The 18452-nt window shown below is 29.3% G+C and overlaps 2 protein-coding genes across 2 annotated transcripts; both read left to right on the forward strand.

Annotated features, from left to right (window-relative positions):
* Nucleotides 1-82: 82 nt before the first annotated feature.
* LOC131850983 (E3 UFM1-protein ligase 1 homolog) lies at nt 83-4523 on the forward strand. Its single transcript, XM_059201404.1, has 6 exons — nt 83-342; nt 646-1631; nt 2095-2536; nt 2745-3203; nt 3947-4158; nt 4341-4523. Exons 1-6 carry the CDS (start codon nt 260-262, stop codon nt 4457-4459), a joined length of 2301 nt encoding a protein of 766 aa, XP_059057387.1. The 5' UTR covers nt 83-259; the 3' UTR covers nt 4460-4523.
* A 644-nt stretch (nt 4524-5167) lies between these two features.
* On the forward strand, nt 5168-14506 carry LOC131851037 (monocarboxylate transporter 10). The gene is made up of 3 exons (XM_059201461.1): nt 5168-5721; nt 11095-12210; nt 12297-14506. Exons 1-3 carry the CDS (start codon nt 5472-5474, stop codon nt 12314-12316), a joined length of 1386 nt encoding a protein of 461 aa, XP_059057444.1. The 5' UTR covers nt 5168-5471; the 3' UTR covers nt 12317-14506.
* Nucleotides 14507-18452: the final 3946 nt, after the last annotated feature.

Below are 18452 nucleotides of genomic sequence, written 5' to 3' on the forward strand. Positions count from 1 at the left end.
CAGATGGAACATAAACATCGATGTTTATCGACATCCCTACAGCGCTATTTTTTTGATGGTCTGGCAAGACTTTTGGTGACTGTCTACAATGCTGTCAAAATAAAAGTCCAACTCAACACATTAATGAAATCACATATTATCTTTTTATTTTAATATTAACTTTTTCATTAAGTCTATCAACTATAAAATCTATGATTGAAATATAAAATAGCGGACGTGACAGTGAATTAACAGTGGATTAAACAAGTATATATCAGTAATGGCTCCATCGACAGATTGGGATGAGATTAAACGTTTAGCAGCTGATTTTCAGAAAGCCCAGCTAAGTTCTACTACACAAAGGTTAGATATTTTTTCTATTACAATATATTAAACACATTTAAAATACTTCATTACCAATGTCATCATGAGCCTTTATTGGTAATTATACTTCCTGAACTATTTTAAATATGAAATTTTCAACTTTCTCCAAAAAGGTCGAACTTCTTCGTTTGACGATAATTATCATTTTTTTGTTTACAATAACATCATATAATTGGTTATATATAAACTTTACTCTTGTGTTTACTACAGTATGCCAATTGCTATAATATTACTTAAATAGAACCTTAAATTAAAAAGCAAGTTTACTTTATCATTTTACAGATTATCAGAAAGAAACTGTGTGGAAATTGTCACAAAGCTCCTTGAACTTAAACTAATTGATGTTATATTTACAACTGATGGTAAAGAATATTTAACTTCGCATCAACTATTAAAAGAAATAAAAGATGAATTGTATGTCCATGGTGGACGAATCAATACAGTTGATCTTTCCAAGGAATTAAATGTGGATCTCAATCAAATTAATGTTAGTGTTGCGGAGATCATCAAAGGAAAAGAAGTTCAACTTGTGGCGGGTTATTTAATAACTCATTACTATTTAGAAAAGATTGCAAGAGAAATTAATGAGAAACTACAATTACAAGGTCAGATAACTATAGGAGAATTAACACTGCACTATGATTTACCAGCAGAACTACTACAGCATAATGTTGTAGAGAAGTACTTGGGGAAAATTATTATTGGTAAACAAGATCCTTCTGAGCCTAGAACATTTTATACAGAAGAATATATTACAAGGACAAAAGCAAAGATTCGTGGAGCTCTAACTGGGTTGTTAAAGCCAACTCCTGTAACTGTGATAATAAATCACTGTAATCTTGCAGACAGATTGTTTTTGAACTTGTTTGATCAAATCAATGCACCTGGGGTCCTAACAGGACGTCAGACTAGTGCACTTTATGTGCCATCATGTTATACCAAGTCACAAAATGATTGGGTTATAAATTTTTACAAACAAAATAATTATCTTGAGTATGATGCATTGTCACGTTTAGGAATATCTGATCCTAAAGGCTATGTAAAAAGAATTTTAGTAAATGAAGACCTTACTTTTCTTAGTTCTTGTGTAATTGGTTCACAAATAAAGCTACAATTAGACACAGCTTTGGAAGAGTGCATTTTATCTAAGAGTTATATGGATGTTGTTTCATTGTTACCATCTGTATTGTCAGATACTGATATTATTAATGTTATTGATGAACTGCTGAAAAACAACTCTAAAAGCACTATATTATTTGAAAACACAGGTATTTTTTTATTTATATCTTATATATATTTTAGGTAAATAAAATGAATTGTCAAGAAATGGTTATTGTAGGAAAAATAAACTGAAAAGACTCATGAGTCTTTTCGGTTTATTCATTCATATATAAAATGTTAGTTTGAAAAGATGCTAATGAGAATTAATCTTTGTGTATATTTGTCACAACAATGTTGTTTTTTATTATGTAGCAGAATTTTTTATTTTACAATTGAAAAATTGTGGAGTTATTGGTGGGTGTGAATAAAAAAAGTACTGTATTTTCAGGGCAAATCCATTTACTGTTGTAATTTTAATTTGTTTGTGGTTAGTGCTTCTACTTCATGTAACATAATTTTGTAATGTGTATTTTGCCAATTTATATATATAAACATATGCCTTAATTATTTTACCATATACTAATATGGTAAAATAATTAAAGCATAAGTTTTTGAAATTCTCATTTTTAGTTTTCAGTAATCATTTCATTGAAACACTTAAACAGAACTGTATGTTTATGACTGAAAAGAAAGCAGAAGCAGTGGTAAAATCAGGAAAATATCAACAGTTTATACTGGACAAGCAGATTAACAAGGCATCAGATATGTCACAAGCAACACATGTTGATCACAAAGCGGAGAGAAGAGAAGAGCGGCGGAGAAAAGCTGCTTCAGGAAAAGGTGGTGGTGGAACTCAAGGACGTGAAACGAAAACTAAAGCTGTTAAAAAACATTACAAGTCCAAGCATGCTGCTCATGATTCAGACTCAGATGAGGCACCTAATATAACGAAAAAAAACAAAGCAGATTTAGAAATTGTCACTGTTGAAGATGTAGAAACAATTATTAAACAAATATTAGATAATGAAGGACTTGATGATCTTCTTACTCCCATTTCTGAATATATTCAAAGGTATGTTCTGTTGTTATATTATTTATTCCTATACAGCAACATAAAGTGTATAGCAGATAAATAGCAGTACAGTTTGATATTGCTATTTCGAAATTATTAATTTGTGTGGTACCTATACATTTATTCATATTAAACTATGTTACTTAATTTTACATATGACTACTAAAAAGATTTAGAAGATTTAATTACACCTTTTATAAAATTACAGGAGCCTCAACCAAACTGCTTTGGCATTGGCAAAAGAAATTGCTGATAAACTTATTCAAGATAAAAGTCAAAATAGAAAACAGACCCATGGATTGACTCAAGACAAAATCAATATTTTAATTAACGACATTAAACTCTATGAGAAGGGTTTCAAATTAATGTCATCTGACCAACAGCCACAATTTATCAAATATTTGTTGAAATCATTGGGTGGTGACATTCTTGCTGAATTTTGTAAATACGCTGCAAATCAATGTAATCTATCTGTTCAAGTTGACACACTTACAGTTGAACAGAGAAATAAGATCATCAATGACCTACCAGATGAATACAAGAAGCCTTTGGCTGCATTAAATAATACTCTATTAGATCAAAATATGGAGTTGTTTTATCAATCTGTTGATGTATGTTTGTCAGAATGTGGCATGATACTAAAGAAAGTGGATAAAAAAAAAGACAAGTTAGTGCAGTTATTTATGTTTTTCATTATTTTCCATATTATTTTATTACATTTGTTTAGCTTGTTTGGGTGAAAAAATTAGCATATTTTTTAAGGAGAGTATCACACAACATTAGATCTATTTATTAATACTGTAAACATCTTTATGAAGTCCCTAATTATTTTGTTAGGATTCTATCATATATTTTTGATCTTATAGTTGGTCTTAAGTTATAATGAGATTACATTGATTAAATGTAAGTGTTAATAACTTTAAATGTAAACAAAAAAAAATTGGAAACATTTGTTCCATGTTGTACTATACTAAAAGTCACTAACAAATTATACTAGAAGACAATTTTTAATACATTGAAGTCAACAAAAATTTCTTATCTTTAAATTTATAATGATCTTATATATTTAAATAAGAATGTGTTATTGCTGCCAATGTAAGTTACATATTTAAATAAAGAAAATACATTTAATAGGCTATTTAGTTATGGACGACCAAATGACCCGGTTCAGCATATACCGACCAACGGGACCTTTTTCTCACAAGTTTACACATACTCTAAAAAATGTAGTGTAGCATCACAGCTAATTTATAACAATTCCCAAAAGTCTTATCTTAAGCTTAATAACACTCATCAGATAAAACCCTCTTCAATATTAATCTGAATTACTAGAACTAGCCTAGCCTAAGATTTATAATAATTTTAAATTATTTAATAATAATTAATAAAATAATTTAAATTTTGTTTCAGATTATTAATTTTGAATCACAGGGAAAAATTGATAGCAGAATTAGAAGTTTGTGGTGAGCCTGCTTTATGTCTACATATAGCTGTTTTAGCAATATTCACTATTTTGACTCAAAGTATGTTACATGCATCAGGTAGACAAGTGCCTATAATAATATCATTTTTGAAAACACAGATAAAGGAAGAAGACTTCAAGAGACTTCAGTGTTATCATGGTATATATGTTTATTTTATTTTTTTAATGTATAATAATTTTTGATCTAAACATACATATTTATTATTAGCCATTGTGATTGTGTGAATGAATTATTCATCTAAATGTAAAGTAGATGTGTTCATGTTTAAGGAAAAATAATCTCTGATTGAATGTATTAATATAATTAATCTTATTTTTCAGAACTAGTTACAAAATTTCTGACTTCTTCTGCAGAAGAGAAAATTGATATTGAAGATAAATTAAAAGAAGAACTACCTGCATTAAAATACATGCTGCAAGAAATTAAAAAGTATAAATAAATAACTATGTATTATTAAACCATTGTTGCAATTGTAAGTTTGATATACATACATATAAATACAAAAATAAGCTTTTTAATGTCAGTTGTTTCTTTTAATTATTTGAGTATATTTCTCTGTTGTGTTAAGTAAATATATACTTTGCCTTGAATGAATATAATGTAATACTTATTTCTATGATACTTGTCTTTAAATAGCCAATCTCAAGCTCTACATAAATTTGGTGATGGCCTTTTAACAGATTAGTTTATTTTTAATTGTTTAACAATTGAAGGCAACGAAGTCTCATGAAATTTAGCTATTCTGTCCCTTTCTCACAGTCGTCGATAATAAAATAAAAATGCTATAGTAGAAAATAAGTTATAATGAGATTACATCAATTAAATGTAAGTGTTAATAACTTTAAATGTGAACAAAAAAAATTGGAAATATTTGTGCCATGTAGTATACTAAAAGTCATTAACAAATTATACTAAAAGGCAATTTTTAATACTTTGAAGTCGACAAAAAATTCTATAGATATATCAAATAAGTCGAATGACTACTTTACATAACTCAAAATCATTTCTTAAAAAGGTATTCATAGTACATAGTACCGTACTTTAAATTATAGAACTGACAACACTGGTTACCACCCAAATCATTCAAAATTTCATTCAAACAAATTCACATTGCGCTCACTACAATGTTGTGTTGTTCTCTATTTTAAGTAATCTGTGCTGACTAATCAGTCCAGTTCTCAGTTTGATTCAGTCAGTCATTCTTTCATTTTTAAAGTTCTAGTTTCAAATTAATGTTTACTTTTGTGCTAGTAATCACCCATGAAATAAACTATCAAAATGATAAATAAATTATTAAAATAGTAATATATTAATGACAATAATTATGTACTAAAAACTTCCATTAATTCAATAAGTATCCAAATATTTTACTGAAATCATCGCAATATTTTTTAAACACCACGTGTTAATAAATGTTTAAATAATTAAATCAATAAAATTATAAACTAGAAATGGATACCGATCCTCAAGAAAATTCTGATTTGCTGACAGTGAAACAAAAATCTATTTCAAATGGAAATGTTCCTAATGAAACTACAAAAGAACCTCCGGACGGAGGATTCATTGCTTACGCGGTCATGGTTGGCTCATTTTTGACAAACGGTCTTCTATTTGGTGTCATTAATTGTTATAGTATTATTTATACAGAATTACAAAGAACATTACAAAACCAAGGTGTCGTCAATGCAGAGAGCCGTGCAGGTTAGTATACTTATATATGCATGTAATATAATTTTATATATACATATATGTTCACGGCAGATCCATTATGGTATAAGCAGGAAGCACTGCATGGCATTGGTCTATCCTTACAAAACTCTTAGTGTACCCACTCTCATAGCTTGTGTTTTGCATCCTTTCTTGGGCAGCTTATTCTATATTTTAATTTCAATAATCTACATTACATTTATGGGGTGGTAGTGGCAGGTGCATGAAGATTTAGACTGATGTTATGTCACTTGTGTTATTAATGTTAGGAGAGTGCATGAGGTGGGCCTTCAAGTTGGTTTCTTCAGTTACATAAAAAAGTACAATACTTTGAAATCAACTTATTCAATGGTTCTATATTTATTTTATATCCCCTTATCGTCTGTCTTATGAGAGTATATTATACATCACAGTGTATGTTTATAACATACACTGTGATGTATAATATACTCTCATTTGGGAATGTATATGGATGGATAATCAATGACCGTAACTATTTTTATTAAACACATTATTCTAGCTATTTGTTCTTTTTATACAATATTATTTTCATATAAATTATTTTATGCCACCTAATGTAAAACATATGTAGATAATAATAATAAACAATAATGTAGAAGTAATGTTGATATAGAATTATTTCTGTAGAAGTATCTTCCTTGTACATAATTAAAATTTTAATTTGCCCTTATTCTCTGTGTATGTATGTATGAAGAGAGTGACTAGTGGCTCCTCTATTAATTGATATATTTTTACATTGATCCCATCCACAGGAATGGAAGTTCTATGATCTTATCTATGTAGGTCTTATCTCTGCATTGATAATAGTACCCATCAATCACTTATTTTTTATGCATTTGAATCTTTTATCAGTTTGCACATCATATAAGGCCACCTAAATAATTTTTAATTGTAAAGTAATATAATTACAGAAAAATTGTTTAATATACATTTAAATATAAAATTTGCAGAGAATTCAGAATTTCATACTATGCTATGAATTGACTAAAAGAACTCTTTAAAACACATTTTACGAAAAGAAAGAAAAAAGTTCTCACCCATCATACTACAGTGTGATCTGTGTAGTGAAATACGTATTATACATTTATACATATTTCAGTATTACAGCAGTGGGTATCTGGAGTGGCCTGTTTGTAAAGTTATCATAACAATATATGTCAGAATATGATAGCTGTGATTACACAATATAATTCTCTATTATTACAGTTTGTAGGTACTTATAATATTCATTAGTATGGAATATAAATAATGTAAATTGTTTATATTATAATTCGCCTATATATTCAATTATGTAGTTGTGTGTTTGCTTTATTATATGAATATATTGAATATAGCATGTCCTGCTCTTCCACTGACTGACACCATATCAGCTGACTCTGCTAGAATGAGCTTACTAAGCTCAGCCTAGCAGTATGAGCTATTTTTCAATTACAGACAAAATATAATATGAAATAATAATAAATAACAAGTAATATAAAAAATAATTAATAATTTCTTATTGACAAATAAATAATAAAATATCAATTTTTCTTCAGGTATCTCACCCTTTTATATCGCGATCGTAGTCGCTTTTTATTGTTAAAAGTTGCTACTACTACTACAATTGGAAACAAATGTAAGGAGTACATTGTTAGGCAGTATAATTTTCCTTTTGTTAATTTTCTCTCCTTTTTTCTTTATCCTTTCCACAATTTTTTTTGTTCTCTCCTTTTTATAAATTTTATCAGTCAATAATATTTTAAAATACAGTCTAATTTTAAACCACCTTTGTGAAGTCGGCAGAAAGTTATGTAATTTTTCCAATATGTAATTTCTCTGTTAGAGTCGCAAGTGTTTACAATTGAGAAATCACTACTATATTTATCTTTCAGTATATCAATGAATTTTGATTGAATTGATGATATGAGTTTGATACAATGATGTACTCATAAAGTCCGATAGATTACTACAGATATGACAGTCTATAACACAATAATAAACCATTATTGTGTTATAGACTGTCATATATAATATACTTTTTAGTAAACTTACTTCTATCGTGTTGTTTAAATGCCCATTAAAATCTAACTTACGTGAAATATAAATATAAAAAATGGGCAAATGCGAGACAAAAATTTGCATTACATATATTAAAAATATACTTCAACTGTTTTAAATATAGTAGATATCAAAAGTAGTAAATACTCACGCTGAGTTCATTATCATGATTACATAGTCGCTGTTAGTCCCTATATGCTTAAATCTTTAAAACCACGCAACGGATTTTAAAGCGGTTTTTTAATAGATAGAGTGATTCAAGGAGGTTTATATGTGTAATACATGTATACCCGTGTGAAGCCAGGGCGAATAGCTACTTATATATATACATATACAGTTTCACCCGCGTGAACTTTGTAGCTTGTGTTATTCTGGTGTATTGGTTTAAATTATAATATGTTATTGTAAAGTTTCATTAAAATCCGTACTGTAGTTTTTGCGTGAAATAGTAAAAAACATCCATCCATCCATTTACACTCACAAACTTACGTATTTATAATATTAGTACGATTGTATACTGATATTATAAAATTAAATATATTGTTTGTATTTTTAAAGGTTCAGCCAACCTTTAAAATACCTATAAAAGAGACAACAAACATTCGTAAAGAATTTGAGATATACCTAAGCATTATTCATGTATAGATAGATGTATGATGATAATTAGAATTCCGATTGACAATGGTCATTGTAGTTCTATACACTAGACAAGTGTCACAATACAATATATATAATACAATGACGAGAATTGTATTATATAATACTTGTAAAATTGGCGCCACCGCTGTCGTTGCGTTGCTCTGTAGCAGCGACGACTGTGGCGCCCGCGCCGAAGGTCAATTTATTGCGTCTACGACATTAGGCGCAAATCGGCGCAATAACTTTTGACGCACTATGTTTATCATAATCATTAACAGTCAAATAAGCACGTGACATTATAGTATTATCATGTACAGTATACCTCCTTTTTTGCCAATCCCATGTATCGTAAAAAATATTTGTACTTACTACAATAAATGTGACTAAAGTAGGTCCTTCAAGAATTTTAAATTATTGATTACCTATATTTCTAATGTAATTTCAGATATTCATTTTCAAATTAATAAATCTTACAAAGCTACATCAGGGTACCTAAATGCGCTACTTATACTCATATATAGACAGTAATTTCATCCCGAGCACTGGAGCGACATACCTACTTGTGCCTATTAAATCCCAATCTATGCCCAGGATTAAGAACAGATCTTCGCGATAAATGTATTGCTTTGAGACAATATAATATTTAATTAAATCGATTTACTCTTTTAAGCAAAGACTCCAAGATCCCTAAGAATAAGTTTAATTTTCGAACATTTCAAAATTTCTCAGGCCGCGGAACGGCACCAGCATCTTGCTAATATTTGATTACTATGGATTTTATTCAAATAGATGTAATATGCCTCCAGTGGTAAAAATCCAGATTTTACATAGGTAACTGCTTATGGTAAGGTTACTATATATATGTATATACAGATATAGATTCATTGTAAACTTCATGTATGGTGTAAATGTGCAGAATTAGCAATGCCCATAAGGCCTACATATGTAGTAGCAGATAATATTGAACTAAAAATGTATAGTTTAAATATTTAGTTTGGATTTTAAAAACTTTATATCTTCACATCAGATCACTTACGGTTTAGGCAGAGAAAACTGAGTGCCATCGGCTTTTATATTTGTATGTTACAATTCATGCTTCATTCATTCAATACATCCTGCAGACAACATTATTATTATGTAACTTAAATCTATTTTTGTAGCTATAATCTGATTATTTACAGCACTCGAGAAACTCTTATAATTTTATAATCCTATGAAATACACTGAAATTAGATAAAGCACATAATACTGATAATATTTTTAGTTCTATAAATGGATTTCGAACTTTATTCTCAGACAGTAATTATTATAACAGGAACAAAACAGAACTGTATATATAGGATATTTACTTGCGTTTATCTCTCTATCACTTTGTGTTGGGGCAGAGGTCAGTGTTCGAACTATATTAATTTATCAACATAATAATATAATAGTAGAACTGTAACAGGTCAGGTCACTTCTAAGTATATCGTAAAATAGTTATAGAATCGAAATTGTACATAGATACATATAACTGAATTAACATAAAATCACTTGTGTATCGGGGTCAGTATGACAAATGTTTTCTCCTAATTATGAACACAATGGTATTACTAGTGCATTTATTAATAATAAAATATTATAACATTGTTTTAAATTACAAATAGGTAGGTTATTTTCTATGTTGTTTTCTGTAAAAGAGAAAATATTTTTTCATACACTTTTGACACTACGACGATTTCCTTTTATATTAATATTCCGATTATTAATACTTCAATCATGAGGAATTCAATAAGGCCAACATATGGCTTGATGTCCCTGTTTCTACATTAACAAATTAAACTCAATGATATTTTGTTCATAGGATAAGGCAACTAATATAAAATATTTCACATTAGTTAGATTTTCTTTAAGCATGTTTTTTAGAATTACAAGTAACTGAAAAACTCAATTTTCACCATAAAAAAGGAACCTTTAACTTATTTGTGTGAACAATCCCAGAATGTATAGAAATTTAAAAAAATATGCACGACATTGATGTTGCAGTGTAACCTTAATGTAACGAACCCAATTAAAAATATTTCCTTTATTTTTTTTTTGTAAAACCTCTTTATTACAACTAATTTCATTACAAGCTAACCTCAGTTTAATCAGTTTACAAGGGAAGGGAAGGAACATGTAATTATAAGGAATAATTACATGTTCCCTTCCAATTTGTTATATCGAGATTGCACTGTCTAATGAATTACAATTAATGAAAAACAGAGTAACCAGATGATACCGTTACATTTAATGTAAAAAAATAATAGAGTAATCCGAGTAGAATGGAATACATATATTGACGGTAAAATTTATATTGAAAGTAGTGCTCATCATCGCGCTTGGCTGAGGGGAGACGCAAAGTGTCTGAATAGAGATAGCAAGAATACTAAAAAATACTTACATCTTATTTTTATGGCGTGGACACACTCCCCTTAAAATATAAACAGTTTCTGTGTTTCTGCATGTGTCATATTTACAGAACATTGCTTCGTTTGTACAAAATGGTGACTCTATTTAATTACTTCATATAGTATATCACTCGACAATTTAGAGTTGTGTTTATGAATTAAAAATTTATTTTTTTGTATCACATATAAATACAAGTGTGCAGTAGGGAAAAAAACTAACCTGTTAATCTTTATATTTCAGCATTGGTGGGACCGTTGGCGATGGGAACTATGTTCTTGCTATCTCCGATTTCGGGAGTTTTAACTGCATTTATGGGGCTTCGGATGACAGCTGTCCTGGGGGGATCTATAGCCACTGTCGGATTGCTTGTATCATCTTTTGTTGTAGACAATGTTAATGCTCTTTATTTTACCTACGGAATAATGTATGGCTTAGGAGCGTCCTTTGCTTATACTCCCTCTCTCGCCATTCTGGGGCATTATTTCAAAAAATATTTAGGTCTAGTAAATGGTATAGTTACGGTTGGTAGCTCTATTTTTACAGTCTTTATGGCATCTCTTATGGAATATTTGATAAATAATTATGGTTTGACGTGGCTTTTCCGAATTTTAGCAATTTTTACCTTCGGTATAGCACTTTGTGGATTGTTATTTAATCCTATTTCTGTTGTAACTCCTGAGAAACCGTTAAAAAAAGATGACCCTTTTAAGTCTTTAGTGAAATCAATATTAAATGTAGACATTTGGAAAAATAAAAGATATAAGTTGTGGGCACTATCGATGCCACTTTCTTTGTTTGGATATCTTGTGCCATATGTTCATATCAAGGCTCTTATGAAAAATCATTTTCCTCAAGCAAATCATAACTTACCATTGCAATGCATGGCAGCTATGTCTGGTGTTGGGAGAATAGTTGTAGGTTATCTTGCTGACAAAAAAGGAATAGATAGTATAACTTTGCAACAAATATCGTTTTATGTTATCGGCTGCCTTACTATTATCCTACCATTTGTAACAAATTTTGGTCTTTTAGTAACTATTGCTTTTGGTATGGGTTTATTTGATGGTACATTTATTGCATTAATTGGACCTATAGCGTTTGAGTTATGTGGTAATGTTTATGCCGCACAAGCGATTGGCTATATGTTAGGGCTTGCTGCCATTCCAGTGTCTGTGGGACCACCCATAGCGGGATATCTCTATGGGATTTACAACTCTTATAAGTTGCCTTTCATCCTAGCTGGCATTTCTCCTTTAGTAGGAGCAACTCTAATGTTCTCTATCAGACTTCATAAAAACAAACCAAATTCCGAAGTTAACACTAACGGCCACGTAGGATTGGACAGAAGAAACTTCGGTGAGTGTCAGTTGTATTTTATATTTATAGGTGTTTAATATATACGATTTCATTTTTATAACTTAAACGTTTTTAATTTATTTCAGATAAGGATCCTGAATTATAATGAAATTACGTAACTGCACTAATATTAGTACTGAATATGAGAGATTTATGGCAGAGTAATCGAGTAGGAATAGAAATGTTGTGATAGACTTATGACATCCATGAGAGTGCCTAAGTAAGTGGTATAGTTTGCGTGCGCCAGTAAATCGTGTAGGCTGTGGATACAGAGTGAGGGACTGGTTCGTTTGGTCCTGTATTTCTTTTATGTATAGATTATGTTTTTTAATAACGGTTAATTATGTAATTAAATATATTTGCATTAAAAAAAATGTAATGTAAATTGAAATGAATTAAACAAACTAGTACTAAATTTCCAAAGAAGGTATTATCACCGATTAAATTTCGCATTTTATATGTTCGGTATTACTTTATATTAATATCACGCAATACAAGTTGTATTGGAATATTTATTTACATATTTGAGACTGTATATATTGTGTTGTTTTGATCTTGTGAAAAAGGTGATACTGTTTCTTAACTATAGTGGAAACAAGCTGTTATATTATGTGTTATAACGTTATTTGTTTAAAAGTACAAGGATCAATTAACATAATTAATAATGAAAAGAAAAAGTGATACAGAGCTATATATACTATAAAAAGAATATAACTTATTTAAGTAACCTTTGTGGTTTGTGTAGTCTTATTTATTTGGAATAATAATAATATTTTGTATATAAAATCAATTTACAACATGACAATATTTTCCTATTTATATGTTTACCATATAAGGTTCCTAATGTAACATGTAAGTATTAAATTATAAACAGCTAATAATTATTTACTATTAATTATTTTTGACACCATTGAAATATTTTTGTCTTATGTATATAATTACAATATTTTTGATTCTACAAACAGTGATCATATTTTTGATAAAATTATTGACAATAAATAAATACGTTATAAAAATGGTAATGTACTTGTAGTATCTAAAATGATTGTATTATTTACGTTATAGATAGAATCCACCACCGTTATAATATCTAAACTATATGGAAATAAAAATGAAACACATTTAGTTCGAATAAAACTGCATTTGTATTTGTAAAATAGTGACATAATATGTGACATACCTATCATTACAAATTACACTAGGATAAACGTCATTAATTTATACATACAATTCCCAATAAGCTTACGTGCAGAATGAAAGAATGTTGAAAAAATAGTTAATATAATTAATTATTTAGATGTACTTAGAAGAGTTTATCAGTTTTATTTTTATATTGTAGTTAAGAATACATAAATAATATAAAGTATTTACGAATTTATTGTCTGGATACTTAGTGCAATTATAAAGTTGAACATGAGACATATCATGTGGTTGGAAATTAAATTCGACATACTATATTAGAATTCATTACTTGTTATCGCTAGATAGCTATATAAAATTGTGGATAATATTTATATAACTTTACCTATGTGAAATATATAATAATTCATCAATAATCCATTCAAGGTACTAATGAAATTGAAAGTAGGGTAGTAATAAAATTATAGTAAATAGGTAAACATCATCTTTGATTTTAATAGTCAAAGGTTTAGAAATATTCTTGTGTTATGTAAACAATGTCACACAAAAATACTGCCAATAGATAAACTGCTTGTGACAAGCATTTATGAAACAAAAAATGTATTATGTATACTAATTTAGAATACGGAGCATACAGATCGATAACTTACGTAGTGATTGAGGTTAGTTTTTCAGTCTTTAGAGTTAACTGTATAAAATGCTTACTTTTGTGGTAAAATCTAAAGAATTAATATCGAACAACAGTGTAATATACACATATAACATTTGTGGTTGATTAAGTATAAAAAAGTTAGTTGTATTAGAAAAATGTTAAAACTTCCTTGATGATAATAAAATTACATGACTATTATGTTGTAACACATAATCAAAAATTATTTTCCTCTGTCTATTGTCTAGTCATTTGAAAATGCTTGATTGCATTTTAAAAGGACTTGATTAATTGTTATCAATTTAGGTATGATTTGATATCAAGAAGTTTTAGAAAACCGGTATTACCTCTTTAAAATTAAATGTGTCGTTGTTACTATAAAGTTGTTATACGTACACGTCATGATTATACCTCTAACTATATTATTTTTAAATCATTTAATTTAACTTTTTTCTTTTTAAGCATTTCTTAAACATTGTTATTTATTGACACAGAGGCTATTACAAATAAAAGATTTAATTGTTAAAATAAGTTTTATTTGTAGTACGTACCTAATAAATAGTCATACGACAAAATTTTAACTATAAATCTTTTATATTTCGAACATAACATGTAAATTGTTGATGCGAATTTGAAGCTTATGCCCTCTCCACGCTTTTAGAACTACATTTTTGAAATTATTAATGCTAGTCATAGTCATCATCAATCATTAGCAGTTTCACATCGAACATCGATCTATATATTTAGGATTCTCAGTGAAATGGTTTGTCTATATTTTGCCTCAGTCAATTATAATATATTCGGACATTTGTAGTGAAAAACTTTGCAGGTATTGTAGGTCATATTATTTCCTATTCTTATGTATCTATATTAAATGCTCAATGCAGTGTTTAGTGGCACACTGCTACTTATTTTTTAATATTTAAATATTATTAAAATCTATAATCCGTCATAGTCGTATGAAACCAAACCGCTGTGCTGGTATTCTTTCTTCCGAATGGCCTTGTGATAAGCCGTGGTCAGCGCTACCAAATGAATAAACTCGTATTTCCACTTCCTCATTAGTTGGCGAGTTAGTTTTCTGTGTTGCCTGCCGGTTTCGATAATCTGAAGTAGGTACTATTCAGATGAATTAGGTTATGAAATTGTCTATAATTAGTTATAGGTCAGGTTAGGTAGGTTACATAGATACCCCACCTTACTTTCGATGGTCGCGAGTTCCATTCCTCGTGCGACGGAAACATTTGTAATCAAAAGAGTATGATTGTTTGTTAATACAAACAATAAAATACATAATTAGTATACCTACCTATACTTAATATACAAAATAATATTGTTTAAGTATCTCTACGTTTGATTAGTACCCATAGCACAAGCTCTGCTTAGCTCGGAACTGGATGCCACTGAGTTTTTATTAGGTATAACTATTGAGCTTAATTTATTTGATTTCAATTTACTACAATATGAATGGAAACAAAACTAGTCTAATCCAAAATTCAGGTACATTACGGTAATAAAACGACTGTTTCAGACAGATCAATATCACCGGACCTAGTGTGCACGAATGAAGCGTGTAAGGACTTATCTAATTAACGTGGATGCGCAAAAGATGTAATAGATAGATATACGAGTAAGTACTAGATTTTCTTCCTGCACCGTGAAGGACTGGCATTAAGACAGTTTAGTGTAATGCGAAAATTATAGATCAATCTATGAGATTTCATAAATACGAGGTCATATTTTAACTTAGATGTAAAAGACATCATATTTGACAACCTTATCAATCCATCAAGGCCATGTTAAAGGAAGTTTTACTAAGACTTCGATTACTTAGTTAAATTGAGGTCATCTGAACAAAAGTAAACTTCGATAACTCCCTATCTATCCTACCAGAGCAATGCTGCTGTTAGGTAAGTATATCTAATAACATTTCAGAACAAATTATCTAAATTTAGATATCTATTATTTGAACAATACCTATAAATACATTACTTCAATCAGGACAAATTTGTTTATGATTAACAAGACATTAAATAGCACTGATTGTATACAAAATCGGTCCAGAATTGATGATTTTAGTCAACTTTAATGCACATAATTCAAAATAGAGAATAAAAAAAAAAGGTGATAAAAGCATACGCCGGACTTAACACGTTAGGGCGTTATCTAGGTACCAGTTAACCATAAGTGGTATAAAACATATTGTTGGTGGTGCACTAATAAATAAGACATGTCATAAAAACATAATAATAATAATCTCAGAACAATTCACATAGCGCCATCTAATCCCAAGTTACGCTAACTAAAGCTTGTGTTATGGGTACTACATAACTGATAAATACATAGACGTATATAGTTTTTCATAAATACATACATTATATATAGAGAACACCAGACTGATACAAACAGTCATACTCACGAATACAAATGTTTGTGCCGTGCGAGGAATCAAATCCGCGACCATCGGAAGTAAGGCGGTGCAGTGAAGTAAGGTGTGCTAAACCATTAGACTGCTGAAGCCGGCAATAAGCAAACAATCTATTTTAATTCAGAAACTTAACTATAATATAAAAATTCATTTCAATTCAGAAACTTCTTAGTCCATAAGTGTTACTCATGTGTGGATAATAAAAACACTAGTCATTTTCAAGACAGTACTTACCTGGCAGGAATAATGTGATATATCGATAATACTATAGATACTTCTCATATTCTTTTTACAGTCGGGATATTAGAAATTAAAAAAAAAAATAATAGAAAATCAGCTCGCGGTTTTTACATTCCAAAAGTTCCAATACACTTCAGTATAAAAGAAAGCACAGTAACTTCATATGGCGTTGTATCAGTGCCGTGAAGAACTAGGAAACCATCTTAATCGTGATATTATATTTCTGTAATTATAAAAGATAATTCTTGAATAATTCACACATTGCCATCTCATAAGATTTACACAAATCACAAACATATAATACAATATTTAGTGTCAGCGAGTGTGTAATGTTAAAATCAATGTCTGCCGAACCAGACTTGTTGCTGATTAGCGCCCAATCTTCTACTAATTCTCTTCAATTGAGGATAGAAGATTGCGCGCTAATTCCTGGAAACAATTTGTTTGTGGCTAGGAATTTTAACTGTCAGGGACTGATGCTACACTCAAAAAACAATGTATCCTTGATTTTTATTGTGAGCAAGAGTTTCACAGTACTTCAATATTGAAGTATAGTGAAACTCTTGCTCACTCTTTTTTTACTTGGGGATCGGCATAAACATATAGTTATGCCGATCACCAAGTAAAAAAAGGAAGTAAATATTTCTCTTAACTAAAGCTAAGCGATAACTTATAATTAAGTACTCATTACTTAAAATATTGATAATTGTGATATTAAATTTATGCAATGATTTACATACTTACATAAACATCTATGTAGAGCGCCTGTTAATAATGTTTAGGCAAAGAAGTACACTTGTCACAAGTATACATCAAGGTATCATGTTATTAAATTTAGTTATCTGTTAACTCTGTATAAATTTCTTTAGTTATTGGAAGTAGAACTTATTGAGCATTATATTTAAATAGAAATAACAATTGATATAAAGAAAACTTATACATGATTAAGAAATATATGTTCTGTGATATAATAACCCCCGTTAATAAAATAACAACCAGAAGCAGTTGTGTCTGTCTCAGTCTTTTTGAAAGTATTATTATTATATATCCAAAAACGCTGACAAAAGAACGTACTTTCTGTCTGTATATTGAGTGCTGTACACGCGAAAATATAAATAGCTCCATTGAAAGCAGTACAGACACCAGAATAATAACGATGTTAAAACTGTAATACCGATGTTATAAATGGTGAGTACACCCACGCATGTTCTAGTTTCATCCAAACAATGATAAGCCTGAAAATAACAATATAATTTTCTTTCTACTAAATGTAGTAATGTAAATTAATTATATAAATAAATGTTAATATGGGTGCAAAGTAAATATGTACACAAGATATTAGTAATAGTTACCTATCTATAAAAGTAAATATTATATGTCTTTGGGTAAGCAATGTCGTTTTTTTAAGTCATGCTCAGTAATAACATAAAGCATCCTGTCCTGTTTGATACAATACAAGTTTACAATTGTAAATGTCATAAGATATTTACTACATCATAATATTTATATCAAAACATTCGTGTTTAGTTTATATTTCTGACCATTGTCACTACGTCACATACGAAAATCGTTGCGATCGAAGTTAGATAATTAGCCCACGGGTCTTAACACGAATAATTTTATGTAAATAATGATACTTAACTCTCTCGACGTCTTGACTGGGTTGCATTAGCCGTGGTCACAAGCTGACTATAGTAACAGCGATATTAATGTCACTAGATTGTCCAACTAAAGTTTGCAATACAGCACTTACTGTATCCATACACTTACTAACTATTGCTAACT

Source organism: Achroia grisella, unplaced genomic scaffold, assembly GCF_030625045.1.
Source record: "Achroia grisella isolate CSIRO2021 unplaced genomic scaffold, CSIRO_AGI_Agris_v1 utg780, whole genome shotgun sequence".
Taxonomy (NCBI): Eukaryota; Metazoa; Arthropoda; class Insecta; order Lepidoptera; family Pyralidae; genus Achroia; species Achroia grisella.